The following is a 13,850-nucleotide window of genomic DNA, read 5'->3' as shown; positions in this document are numbered from 1 at the left end:
TTTTTACATACTGTCACCCTAGCAGTACAGTGTCACCATGGTGATACTGTACTACTTGTGGGGGGTGATGAAGATTTTTTTTTTTTTTTTTTACACGGATTGCTTTTACATTCATAAAGGCTGTAAAAGCAATCATTTCTCCTTCTCTCTGGCTGCATTCTTGCAGCCATTGAAACTACTGTGTGAGCTGTGATTGGTCACAGCTTGTCACATGGTAGAAGGCTGTTGTGAATAGCCCTGTACCATGTGATCTCTGTGATTATTCACAGATTTCACACGTAGTAAGCAATGATGTCACAAGTGACATCTTGCTTAGTACTCTGCATGTGATCACTGATTGGCCAATCAGTGATCACATGATCGGGTCCCGTACGACGATCGGTGTTCCACTGTATCCGGAGGACACAGCGGGCACCGGATCGTGGTGCTGCGCACTCCCAGGGAGTGCGCACAAGCAGGGGGCGGGGAGGCAGTTTATAAACGGCCACCCGCCCCTGCACTGCCACTGTCCAGCCGTTTATATACAATGGCCGGATGGGAGGTGGTTAAAGTACACTTAATGAAGAGTTTTGAACAGATAACGGATTCATTGGTTGTCAATGCATTACTATCCGAAACTGAGTTTCGGTTTACGATTTTCTTTGCAATACGAAACGACCCGGAGAACGCATTAAATTCGTAAATCGAGGTACGCCTGTATTTAGTGATGTCATTTACAGCTATTTTGAGATTGGCTTTTCATTTACATTATTGAACAGTTATAGAATAGCAGCCAAAATATTTTCTTGGCATCAACATGTTGGGATGGCACGCCTATAATTGAAATGTGCCTGCTTGGTCATCCAGCACTCATATATGCTTCACAAGCAGCTCCATGGTGTCACTGGAAGCCATATCTTTGACTCCCAGGCCTTTCCAAATATGTTGTCAGTGTTCTTGTGAATTGGTGGGTGTCAAAGTCACACATTTTCAATAGACTGTCCGATTAAGGTTATGTAGGCAATAGCAATGATGTATTTTGCGGATTTAACCTCAACCCCCCCTCAGTTCTGACGTGTATGGAGTTTACCTGAAGCAAAGAGTAAGGTGAGGCCCCGAGCTCCAGCCTTCATGAATTCTGTGTTGATTCTCTGCATATAGGCGACCGATAGACTGTCTTCATCATCGCCATAGCTAATGGTGTGAACCCACGGGACCGACGACATGTTACTCAGTAACAACATCCATTCTAGGAACGGTTCCTGTGATTCGTGGCGGCCTGTGAGAATCAGAAGCAATGGCATTTATGCAGCTCAGACATCATCTTGTATTTACCATTTAAACACATTTTTATTCGAGGAAGGAAAAATCTGAACTCAGGCAATAGGCTCAATTCACAAAGCTAACACAGCAGGATAAGGATAGTGTGACGGACTGCCTGACACCCCGACTGGGTATCTCCCCCATACTACAGCTTCCTCCACTCTGGAACCAGAATATAGCAAATTTATCTCAAGCATCAGATAGAACCAATGTTGGAGTAAAACAGGACTGATTTTAGTAAACAGAACAGCTGTGCCAGCTAGACATGCATGGCACACATTACAAATCCCAAGGGAAAATGACATTACATAAACAATCAAACACAAGAAAAAACAATGGATTCCTTCCCGGCACCTAGCAGTCTGGACTCTGAAGGCGATTAAACAAAGTGACAGCTTATCACCTAAACCTAATTACAGCAAACAATAGTTGATGCCAGGAACCCTGTAACAGAAAATAAAGGTTTCTTAAACCCACATGTGCTGGAATTCATTCCCTGCACATAGTTCCACCATGCACAGTATGCCAAGGGGTCCCAAAAACAGTCCTTCCAGACCTAATTGCATGGAAAGGGTAGCTGGTATAAGTCATGGCTGGCCAGCTACCTAGGGAAGTAATATAGCCCTCTTGGGTAGAAGGTTCCTTGAAACCCCAAGAGGAGGGTTTCCTTAGTCCTGGGTCCATAGTTGGTGGGAAGGAGGCTGGTGCCCCAGGCCCTTCCAGAAGACCAGGTCATGGTGGTTTCCATGACAGATACTCATTTTGAAAAAGTGACTTCTTTTAAGTTGAGCCAATAAGAAAATTACAGTCACACCGCTACAGCAAAGACTTTTTTCCTTGTGTAAAGCTTTGTGAACTGAGCACATTGTGTCACAATTCTAGATTTCTCACAAGGATAGCCACAACTCTCACCCCCCAAACCCCCATCCCCATCTCCCCCCCAACCTTCGCACATACACCATGTTCTTACCAGGATTGGTAAATACCCAAGTGGAGATGTTGGCTCCCGTGCTCATGATGTACTCCACATCCAGACTGGCCTCAAGACCAGCCCTGCCTGCACCCTGCTGACCCACCACATGGTCCACCTCTGAGCGGTGCTCAAAACCTCCTCCAAATAACTTCATGAACTCTGCCAGGTCACTTTGGCTGAAGTACTGCTCCAAGAACTGAAGAGGTAGAAAAAGAAGAGTTACGGGTCAATCAGAAAGGATTGTGGAACTTATCAGAACTCGATTGTATTTGATAAACATTTGAGGTGTTGTATAAATAATTGACTGAACTTAGAGTAATACATAGCCATTAGTTGCCGACTTTGCCTTCTAAAAAAGCTTACACGTAAAAGTTTCCCAATACTCAAAGTGTTACTTAACCCAGGACCCTGCATTCACTATATCTGGTCTCTCCGGACCCCGCATTCACTATATCCGGTCTCTCCGGACCCCGCATTCACTATATCCGCTCTCCCTGGACCCCGCATTCACTATATCGGTCTTCCCGGACCCCGCATTCACTATATCCGCTCTCCCCGGACCCCGCATTCACTATATCCGCTCTCCCCGGACCCCGCATTCACTATATCCGGTCTCCCCGGACCCCGCATTCACTATATCTGGTCTCCCAGGACCCCGCATTCACTATATCCGCTCTTCCCGGACCCCGCATTCACTATATCCGCTCTTCCCGGACCCCGCATTCACTATATCCGCTCTCCCCGGACCCCGCATTCACTATATCCGCTCTCCCCGGACCCCGCATTCACTATATCCGCTCTCCCCGGACCCCGCATTCACTATATCCGCTCTCCCCGGACCCCGCATTCACTATATCTGGTCTCCCCGGACCCCGCATTCACTATATCCGCTCTCCCCGGACCCTGCATTCACTAGATCTGCTCTCCCCGGACCCTGCATTCACTATATCCGCTCTCCCCGGACCCCGCATTCACTATATCCGCTCTCCCCGGACCCTGCATTCACTATATCTGGTCTCCCCGGACCCTGCATTCACTAGATCTGCTCTCCCCGGACCCCGCATTCTCTATATCTGGTCTCCCTGGACCCCGCATTCACTATATCTGGTCTTCCTGGACCCTGCATTCACTATATCCGGTCACCACGGACCCTGCATTCAATATATCCGCTCTCCCCAGACCCTGTATTCACTATATCCGCTCTCCTCAGACCCTGCATTCACTATATCTGGTCTCCTACAGTACACAGAACATGGAAATGCAATTATTTTCCCAAATATAAACCGCTAAATACCTTTTCTCATCAGCAGTATACAGCAGTCTTGTGACTTCAATCAGTGTCCAGCCAAGTACTGGTTAAAGCTCAATTCCAATGTAAGTGCAGCGCTAAAGCAGAAGTGACAAATGCAATCATACAGTGCTTATGTGAATAGAAGTGTTCATACAATATTCCAGTGAAATAAATAAAACGCCTCCGATCACATAGAATCCTAAAATCATAAAAATTCTGAATATAAATAGTGGACAGTTCGTGGCACTGCAGGTCACAGAAGCACTAAGTGATACATGTGTGCTTATTTAGCAATAATAGTGATTATACATAGTCCATGGAACGACAGGTCACAACAATGCCCGGTGTTCCTGGAACTACAAGGTGCAGCAATACCAGCTGGGATGCTCAAGAGTGCTCATGATCCAACATAGGAATCCACCACCTTCTATGGATGTGCGCTCACCAGAACGCTACTTGTATAATGGCGTTAATGCTGATCCTTATGGGGGGTCTCAGGAAGCCATAAATAGGGACCGGACTTCTCCAGGGTCAGGGCTATGCACAGCCAGCAAAGGATCCTCCTAGGGGGAGAAGCTCACCACAGGAGCTGATGGTATGGCAATACAGTGTATTTATTGTAAATAGTTAAAAGTCATACACGTGGATACAGCAAAGAGTTAAATGCATAAAAGCATACTAAAATGGGCGCCGCTCTGAGCTTGGACTCTAGAGTAGTAAGCGTGCCCCTGAAGATGTGTATGCGCACAAAACGCGTTGGGTGGAGCCTTATGTGCTGACGTCACGCCGCCAGAGTTAACTCTTTGCTGTATCCACGTGGATTACCCTAGGAGGATCCTTTGCTGGCTGTGCATAGCCCTGACCCTGGAGAAGTCCGGTCCCCATTTATGGCTTCCTGAGACCCCCCCATAAGGATCAGCATTAATGCCATTATACAAGTAGTGTTCTGGTGAGCGCACATCCATAGAAGGTGGTGGATTCCTATGTTGGATCATGAGCATCCCAGCTGGTATTGGTGCACCTTGTAGTTCCAGGAACACCGGGCATTGCTGTGACCTGTAGTGCCACAGACTGTGTAATCACTATTATTGCTAAATAAGCACACATGTATCACTTGGCACTTCTGTGACCTGTAGTGCCACAGACTATTTATATCCATTATTTATATTCAGAATTTTAGAGTTTATGATTTTATGATTCTATGTGATCTGAGACGTTTGATTTATTTCACTGGAATATTGTATGAACACTTCTATTCACATAAGCACGTTATGATTGCATTTGTCACTTCTGCTTTAGCGCTGCACTTACATTTGAATTGATTAATATGGGTTTGTTACCTTGCCTTTTGTGCTAGCAGCTACCATATTATCTGCGCTCGCCTCATATTTTGTGTTATATCAGTAGTTAAAAGCTTGTAGGAGGTATTTTCATTCTCCTCTAACTGTCCTATGAGGCTGCACGACCCCTGACCCTCTGGACAGCACCGATTGGCTCTGCGCCGATCACATGCACCCTCCCAAAAAAAACAGAAAAAGAAAAAACCTCTGGCAATACTGAGCACGTGTAGATTTGCCACGACTTATCTGTACTATGGCAAAAGGATTGGGGACAGTAAAAGAAGGGGAGGATCAGAGAAGACAGAATCAAACAGTCTTTTTACACAATGTAGAGGATTAGCCCCTTAGATTCCATAGTGAGTAAACCCACATCAGTAAAATCTGTCTCTATATATGCAGTAAAGCACAGGGGCGGACTGACCATTTGGAAACTCGGGCACTGCCCGAGGGCCCGGGGTCAATAGGGGGCCCCATGAGATGCCCCCGTTACCTTTTTAATAGGCTTTTTTGAGTTTGGGCAAGGACACAGGGGCCCCATGATTCCCTATTGCCCGGGGGCCCCATCAGTTGTCAGTCTGCCCCTGGTAAAGCATGCTTGCTATACTAACACTTTAAGTCGTAAATAGTGGCATTTCCACTAGAAAAGTACAAATGCCATACAGAAGCTTGCCCTCACCCTAAAACTATACACAGACAGCCAGCAGCATACTGTAACATCCAATGCTTGTAAAATGTTATTCCAAGACAAACTTCAAAGAAGCCCCACCTGGAACTATTTCTTCTGATGGGCTTCACCCAACACCGAGCTTAATCATAAAGAACTCTTTCTACATTCTCTACAATCAAGCCCAGTGCGGAGTGGAAGGCCTCAGAGGAGGAGGTCCTAGGCAAGGCTTCTATAAAGGTTGCCCTGTAATAATAGATTTACAAGCATTGGGTGTTCCAGTGTACTTCCAGCTGTTTGGGCGTTTTGAAGAAGCTTCTTGGTGTAATGTAGATATGGCAGGGGTGCTCAACCTTTTGAAGTGTAAAGGCTACTTAGGTGATTTGGTAACAGGTCGCAGGCCACAATGAAACTAAATGGTTCCGAATTTTGAGTTTTTCCATTTTGAATAGCACACTGAACATTTTCCTCTTGCAGCTGCTGAATGCTGGTGGGAGATGAGGAGAATGGAGAGTATTGGTTCCTTGATATGCCACCACCACCGCCCTTCCTGTCCAAGTCTAAAATAGAATGCGACAGCGAGGCCACATGGCCCGCCTGGAGCATGGGCTGGGGTCACCATTGCAACCCTCAGTGGTTAACCCTTTTATAGGTGCCAATATGCCCACTGCAAATGTGCACTTTATGTGTTGTTTAATACAAACACCTACTTTTCCTCTTCCAGCTTCTGCTGGCATCGCTCTCCAGGCAGCTAGGAAGGTCCCAGGCAAAGTGCACTTGGCATCAATCCACCTGCAACAGAGGAAGCATTGACTTATGCAGCTCCTGCTCCCTTGGTGGCCGCCTGCTTCCTCCGCTGCAGGTGCCAGCTCAATGCTCTGGGATGTCAGGTCGGCAAGCCAAGATCACAATCAATGGGTTGCCGACCCCAGGCACATGCTTCCCTGGTTTGAGGTCAAGGGCCACGGGTTGTGAACACCTGGGTTACTAGATAAAGATGGATGAATGGCGATATAGAGATGGGGATAAAGAAATATGGGTGAAGGAATTGTACCTGAGGGGTGTGGATGTACCAACAGTGGTGATATACGGATGGGAGCAAAGGACTGGGGGGGGGGGTAAACCAGGATAAGAGGTGCCCATAGAATGGTGAAAGAATAGTGATATAGACATCAAGGGAGAGGAATGTAACTAGAAGGACTGGAGTGAAATGGTGTGTGTAGGGATGGAAGTTGAGAAGTTGGATGGAAGAATGGGTGGGGGGGCAATGCATTGAAAGAAATGGGTATAGAGGTGAAAAGGACAAATGGTGATATAGAGATTGGAGTAAAGAAATGGGGTAGAGGAGTTGATGAAGGGAAGAGATGTGAATACAAACAGTGATGAAGTAGTGTTGAAGGGGGTAGAGGAAGTGGGGGGTAACGGGGGTAAAGGGGTGCAAGTGGAGGAATAGGGGTGGAAGAATGGTGATATAATGATCAAGGGAGAGGCATGTGACTAGAAGAATGAGGGTGAAAGGGTGTGTATAGTAATGGGAGTGGAGGAGGATGTGAAAGGATAGGGGGTGAGGGCATGCATGTAGGGAGGGTGATGGATGGGGGTACAGAAATGTGGATGGAGGAACTATAGGGAAGAGGTATGAATGTTCAAACTGTGGAGTAGTGGTGGTGTGGGGAAAAAGGTGAAGGATTGGGAGGGGGGGGGGGTCAAAGGAGTAAAGGGATCCATGTGAAGTAACAGAATTAGAAGAATGGCAATAGAGGGTTAGGAGAAGAATGTGGCTGGAAGAATGGAGGAATTAAGGTGAAAAGGTGTGTGTATGGATGAGAGTGGAGGAGGTAGACAGAAGGATGGGGGGTGATGGGATGCATTGAAGGGGGTGGGGGGGATGAAATGGAGGAACGGTAATATACAATGTGGGTGAAGGAACTGTAGGGAAGGGGAATGGGTGTAGAAATGATGACTGAGTGGTATAGAGAAGGGGTGTAGGAATGGGGTAAAGAGATGCACATGGAGGAATGGAGGGTGGAAGATTGATGATACAGGGATAGAGAGAGAGGAATGTGACTGGAAGGACAGAGGGATGGGGATGAAGGGATACCAATAGAAGTATAGGGTGAAATGATCCATAGAAAGTAGTGTGAAGGGTGGGGTGTGGATGGATAAATGAAGGATGGAGCAGAGAAGGTGACTGGAGGCCCGGAGAGAACTTCCAGTAACAATGACATCCCTGCTGAGATCTGGAGAAGGATCTTTGCAGAAAGTTGGGTACCCTTGCTCTCGTGCATGGAAGTAAAGAAATGTAACCTCTACATATGGAAAGGCTGCTTTATAGATCAGCGTTGGATTTAAGGCTCTGGAGATGCAGATGTAGTTAGAATATTTATTCATTTTGACTTTTAGTTGAACTCCATTGACATTAGTCTTTTCCAACCTAATTTTGCACAAGTTAATTTGCACTGTTGGCATGTACAGTAAACCGGGGCGGTCTGACCATTTGGAAACTCGGGCACTGCCCGAGGGCCCGGGGTCAGTAGGGGGCCCCATGAGATGCCCCTGGTACCTTTTTCATAGGCTTTTTGAGTTTAGGCAAGGACACAGGGGCCCCATGATCCCCTATTGCCCGGGGACCTCATGAGTTGTCAGTCCGCCCCTGACAGTAAATGGGAGATTCCTGGGGGTATGCAGTACATTCTGTTTACAGGAGGGGTACAGAGTACATATAGTATACATGGGGAGGAATATAATTTATTGCGGGGGGGGGGGGGGGGGTTCGATGGTATATTGCGCACGGATGGGGGGAAAGAGATATTGTGGAAACACATGGAATACATGACAATCTGGGTACCTGGGCACAAGCCTGGATGTTGTTGGGCTGGCCTCCAACGTCGCTGGATGTCAGGTTATATCTCTCTCTTAGAATGGACGGGGTGACTCCCAGGTGAAAACCTTCCTTTATTCCATCCACTTTACTCTCAGGTCTTCTCAGGACTTTCCGTACGGGTGGAAACCGGTGTAATCCTCCCACTGAGAAGAGAGTCACATATATACATATATACACTGCTGGCCATGCCGTATACAGAAACATTTCTGTGTGCCCTCACGGTGAAAGGTCTGGTAAAGAGAGTATTATGTATTTATTCCCATGTATTGACCTGGGGGGGCTGGACATCTTTTGCTGGTACAGTTCAGCTCCCACTCATTTATTTCCCATTTATGATGGGCTCTCCACACTCCACTCACATCACACCTCCACTGTGCAGTCTTCTCACCCAGGAGTGCGGAAACACCTTTTTTTGGGGGGGGGGGGGGGGGTTATGGATTATATGTAATACATTATATTAGAGTAGCTAATGTCTCAGAGACTGTATGCTGGATTTGGTTATGAGAGAAAAAAAAATGATGTGAAGAGCTTTGATCCTCCATCTGGTGGGAAGGCTTGGAGGTGGAATATGAGTGCAATCAACCCGCCATAGATGAAGGAATTATCAGTGGGTTTGGATTGTAGATAAAATCACGATGAAGATGGGGCAGGCCATGACTTCACAGCAGAAGGTACTCTGCCTACATCCACTACGGAGAGGATGGCCTCCCCAACCGCTGCTCGGAGAGGATGACCTCCCCAGGAGGAGGAGGCCATTGTCTCTGTACAGTGACTGGCATGTCTCTCCTCTTTGTACAGTGATAAGGGTCTAGCCTCTCTGTACAATGATTGGCGTGTCTATACTTCATGTACAGTGACTCTGGGTCTGGGTGACATGGGGGAATGTTGGGGAGGCTTCTGATGTACCCAGAAGTGAGGACATTGCCGCAAGTGAGGAAGTGCTGGTAACTGTAGAAAAGTTTTGTCAGGCTAACCCCGGTCCCTCTCCGCACTGAACATGGCCACCCTCAGGGAATGTGGATTTTTGTGTTTCTGTGGGATTTCTCGCCCACCTACTTTGTCTTTTCTACCAAAAAGCCCATTCATAACTCACCAAAGTCTATGTGCTCAGCCAGTTCTGGGGTCAGCGAGTAGTGGGATGTGGATCTGACCACGCTGCGGTCTCCATTCACGTAGCGGTGGAACTTTGCCCCAGGAAGCAATACCTCTGCGGTGCTACATGATAGAGCGAGACAGGAAGAGGGTGAGAAATTAGATGAAGGTGTATGGAAAGGGGAATGGGGTATGGGTATTAGGACAGGATGAAAGGTGGGGGTGGATTACAGGAAAAGGAAGAGAAATGGGGAAGCAGGGTTACCTGATCTCAAGTAGCTCTTACAGGGCGTTTCCCAATCTGAAGCACCTCTCAGCATGGGACACCTGATTTCTAGTACCCTTAAGCATGGGTCACCTGACCTCAAGTAGCCCTTACCTGGGGTTACCCAACCTCAAGTACCTCTTAGCATTGGTTACCTGGTTTCAAGTAGCCCTTAACAGGGGTTGTCCAACCTCAAACAGCCTTTTTTGAGGTGTTATCCAAACTTAAGTACCTCTTAGTGTGGGTCACCTGACCTCAAGTAGCCCTTACCTGGGGTTACCCAACCTCCAGTACCTCTTAGCATTGGTTACCTGATCTCAAGTAGCCCTTACCTGGGGTTACCCAACCTCAAGTATCTCTTAGCATTGGTTACTTGATCTCAAGTAGCCCTTCCCTGGGGTTACCCAACCTCCAGTACCTCTTAGCATTGGTTACCTGATCTCAAGTAGCCCTTACCTGGGGTTACCAAACCTCCAGTACCTCTTAGCATTGGTTACCTGATCTCAAGTAGCCCTTACCCGGGGTTACCCAACCTCAAGTACCTCTTAGCATTGGTTACCTGATCTCAAGTAGCCCTTAACAGAGGTTGTCCAACCTCAAGCAGCTCTTAGCAAGTGTTATCCAAATCTAAGTACCTCTTAGGCTAAAGTAGCCCTTACAGGGGGTTTCCTGATCTGAAGTACCTCTTAGCATGGGTTTCCTGATCTCAATTAGCTGTTAGCATGGGTCACCTGATATTACCTAATGCTTAGCATGGGTCACTTGATCTTAAATAGCCCTTGGTATGGGTCACTTGATCTGAAGTACCACTTAGCAGGTCACCTTATCTCAAGTAGTCCTTAGTGTGGGCCATCTGATCTCAAGCACTGCTTGACATAGGTCACCTGATTTCAAGTAGCCCTTAACAGGAGTCACCTGGTCTCAAGTACCTCTTAGCATGGGTCATCGGACATCATGTAGCCCTTAGCATGGGGCACCTGATCTCCAATATTGCTTACCCATTTGATTTCAAATACCCTTTAGTATGGGTGACTTGATCTCAAATACTGCTTCAGGCTAGGTTCACACATATGCAGTTTGCGTTTGATTCATTTTTACAACATTTTCGATGCGTTTTGTGGGGTTTTTTCTTCAACTTGTTGCTCGGCAGATTAAAACGCATCAAAAACGCACTACATGGTTTTCTGCAGCATCTCCATTGAAGTCTATAAAAATGCAATGTTTTGCATTTAAAAAAAAAAAAAAGACCCTTTCCAAAAAACACAGGGTAAAAAAATCAGAGATGTGAACTTGCCAAGCGGGAAATCATGTTAAATGGACTGCTGTGAGTTGCTGTAAAACGCAAAATGCAAAAGAAACCGCACAGGAGTGAACCTAGACTCACATGGGTCACCTGATTTCAAGTACTGTTTAGAAAGGGTCACGTGATCTCAAGTAACCCTTAGCATGGGTCATCTGATCTCAAGTAGCCCATCATATGGATCCCCTGGCCACAAGTACCGGTTAGTGGGGGTCATCTGATTTTAATTAGTCCTTAGGGTGTAGAGGGGAATTAAAGGAAAATCTTTGAAAAGTTATGAAGAATTTAATTTTTAATCAGAAGTAACCCTAACGTTTTCTAAAGCATACCAGTGTACATGTGAGACTGGCTGATAACATCTGTCGTAGAGGATCTCCTATGTGTGTCATGAACATAGTTGTTCCATATACAGGGATCCAGCATGCCTCTGAGAGGTGTCATATTATCCTTCAACTGAGACCTCAACAGCAGCACTCTGACACAGGTTGCTACTTGGGAAGGACTGACAGAGTTTCTACTGCTGATTGCTCAGCAACCATGTGTAAGAATAATAAAAATGATTTCTACATAAAGTTTTACAACACCGTGATCTTCAGTTACAGCGCCAGCAGAAAAGCACATATAGATTGAAAACCTATAACTTGCTCTTGTGTCAGCGATGCACGTAATCTGACATTTCTTGCTTATACCACTTGCCGACCGCCAAACTGGAAAAATGTGTCATGTGTTTATAGCGGTATACTGGGGTTATGGCTGCAGTTGGACGCCATAACCCCGGTATTAAAATTTTCTGCAGATGCTGCTCTTTCCGATAAAAGTAATCAGAGTGGCTGATTAGCTGCTGGACCACTTGTAGAACCGGTGGGAGGGGTTCCTTCCCGCTGCTTTCCAGTGGTTACCTGGCACATCGGGAAGCCCGGGAACTGATTCGGCGGCTGGCCATGAAGATTGGCAGAGGAAAGATGGCCTCAACTCACCTCTATGGCCTAGGAGGCTGGGCACGACATCACTTCCAGTTCATCTCCTAGATTGTAAGCTCCCAGGATCAGGGCCCTCCTATCCCTCTTGTATTGAACTGTATTGTCTCCCTTTAAATTGTAAAGTGCTGAGCAAACTGTTGGTGCCATAAATCCTGTATAATAATAATGTGCGATGTACACAAGGCCTTTTTTTTGGATTTTTTTAATCGGATGCTCTCCATTGTAGAGGGGAGATGTGGTGTCTTACGGACACACACACTTTTATTTTTTTTTAATTGCAGTTAAAAAAAAAAAAAAAACACATTGCAGAAACACCATGTGACAAAAATTGTAATGACTGCCTCTGCTAAAAAATAAATCAGAAATATATATATATATACATACCGTATTTTCTGGCGTATAAGACGACCCCCTACTTTTCCTGTTAAAATATAGGGTTTGGGCTATACTCGCCGTATAAGACTACCCCTCTTCCAACGCACACCAAATAAAAATTAAAAACCATCAGATTTGATTTCAATATGGTATGGTATTCCAATGATGGGGCACTATTCCTCCCACTGACACCAATGATGGGGCACTATTCCTCCCACTGATACCAATGATGGGGCACTATTCCTCCCACTGACACCAATGATGGAGCACTATTCCTCCCACTGACACCAATGATGGGGCACTATTCCTCCCACTGACACCAATGATGGGGCACTATTCCTCCCACTGACACCAATGATGGGGCACTATTCCTCCCACTGACACCAATGATGGGGCACTATTCCTCCCACTGACACCAATGATGGGGCACTATTCCTCCCACTGACACCAATGATGGGGCACTATTCCTCCCACTGACACCAATGATGGGGCACTATTCCTCCCACTGACACCAATGATGGGGCACTATTCCTCCCACTGACACCAATGATGGGGCACTATTCCTCCCACTGACACCAATGATGGGGCACTATTCCTCCCACTGACACCAATGATGGGGCACTATTCCTCCCACTGACACCAATGATGGGGCACTATTCCTCCCACTGATACCAATGATGGGGCACTATTCCTCCCACTGACACCAATGATGGGGCACTATTCCTCCCATTGACACCAATGATGGTGCCCCATCATTAGTGTCAGTGTGTGAGGAATAGTGTCCCATCATTGGTGTCAGGGGGAGGAATAGTGCCCCATCATTGGTATCAGTGGGAGGAATAGTGCCCCATCATTGGTGTCAGTGGGAGGAATAGTGTCTCATCATTGGTGTCAGTGGGAGGAATAGTGCCCCATATATATATATATATATATATGACAGAGGGAGGGATGTATATTAGTCCTTCAGTGGATATATTCTGCAGCTAATGCTATGATGTGACCAGAGCTTTTGGTCTCCAGCACTATCAGGTGTACACGGGGACATGCAGGGTGCTGCAGATAATGATTCGATGAATGCAAAAAAAAAAAAAAAACCTGTGGAGGACAGACTTAACCAATGGGCATGTAGAACTAAAGTTTGATAATGAGTGAACGGAAAGCCTTTACAAAATCTCAGCACAGAATATTTGATGTACAATCTGTGCAGTCAGAAAGGCTGCCATGCTATTGGTGAACACTAAAGCTTGATGCCCACTTCACTGTGAAATAAGCCACAGCATAGAGTATTGTTAGTAAATCTCCCCTGCACCCCCATACTCTCAACCTTGTAGAAGCCAATATAATGGCACCCAACATGACTTTGGGGCCCCAAGGAACACGGAGC

The 13,850-nt window shown here is 46.4% G+C and overlaps 1 protein-coding gene across 1 annotated transcript in view; it reads right to left on the bottom strand.

Moving 5' to 3' along the window:
• Nucleotides 1–13,850, bottom strand: part of TPP1 (tripeptidyl peptidase 1) — a 57,097-nt gene that overhangs the window by 22,423 nt on the left and 20,824 nt on the right. Inside the window, exons 5-8 of the mRNA XM_089671624.1 lie at nucleotides 9,548–9,669; nucleotides 8,419–8,597; nucleotides 2,273–2,471; nucleotides 1,070–1,258 (exon numbers count right to left, since the gene is read on the bottom strand). Coding sequence (XP_089527750.1) covers nucleotides 1,070–1,258; nucleotides 2,273–2,471; nucleotides 8,419–8,597; nucleotides 9,548–9,669 — 689 coding nt within the window. The remainder of the gene's footprint in view (nucleotides 1–1,069; nucleotides 1,259–2,272; nucleotides 2,472–8,418; nucleotides 8,598–9,547; nucleotides 9,670–13,850) is intronic.

Source organism: Staurois parvus, unplaced genomic scaffold (assembly GCF_062004578.1).
Source record: "Staurois parvus isolate SC_StPar_1 unplaced genomic scaffold, SC_StPar_1.0 ptg000109l, whole genome shotgun sequence".
Lineage (NCBI taxonomy): Eukaryota > Metazoa > Chordata > Amphibia > Anura > Ranidae > Staurois > Staurois parvus.
Note: the sequence above shows the minus strand (reverse complement) of the source record. Positions and strands in the feature narration are given on the sequence as shown.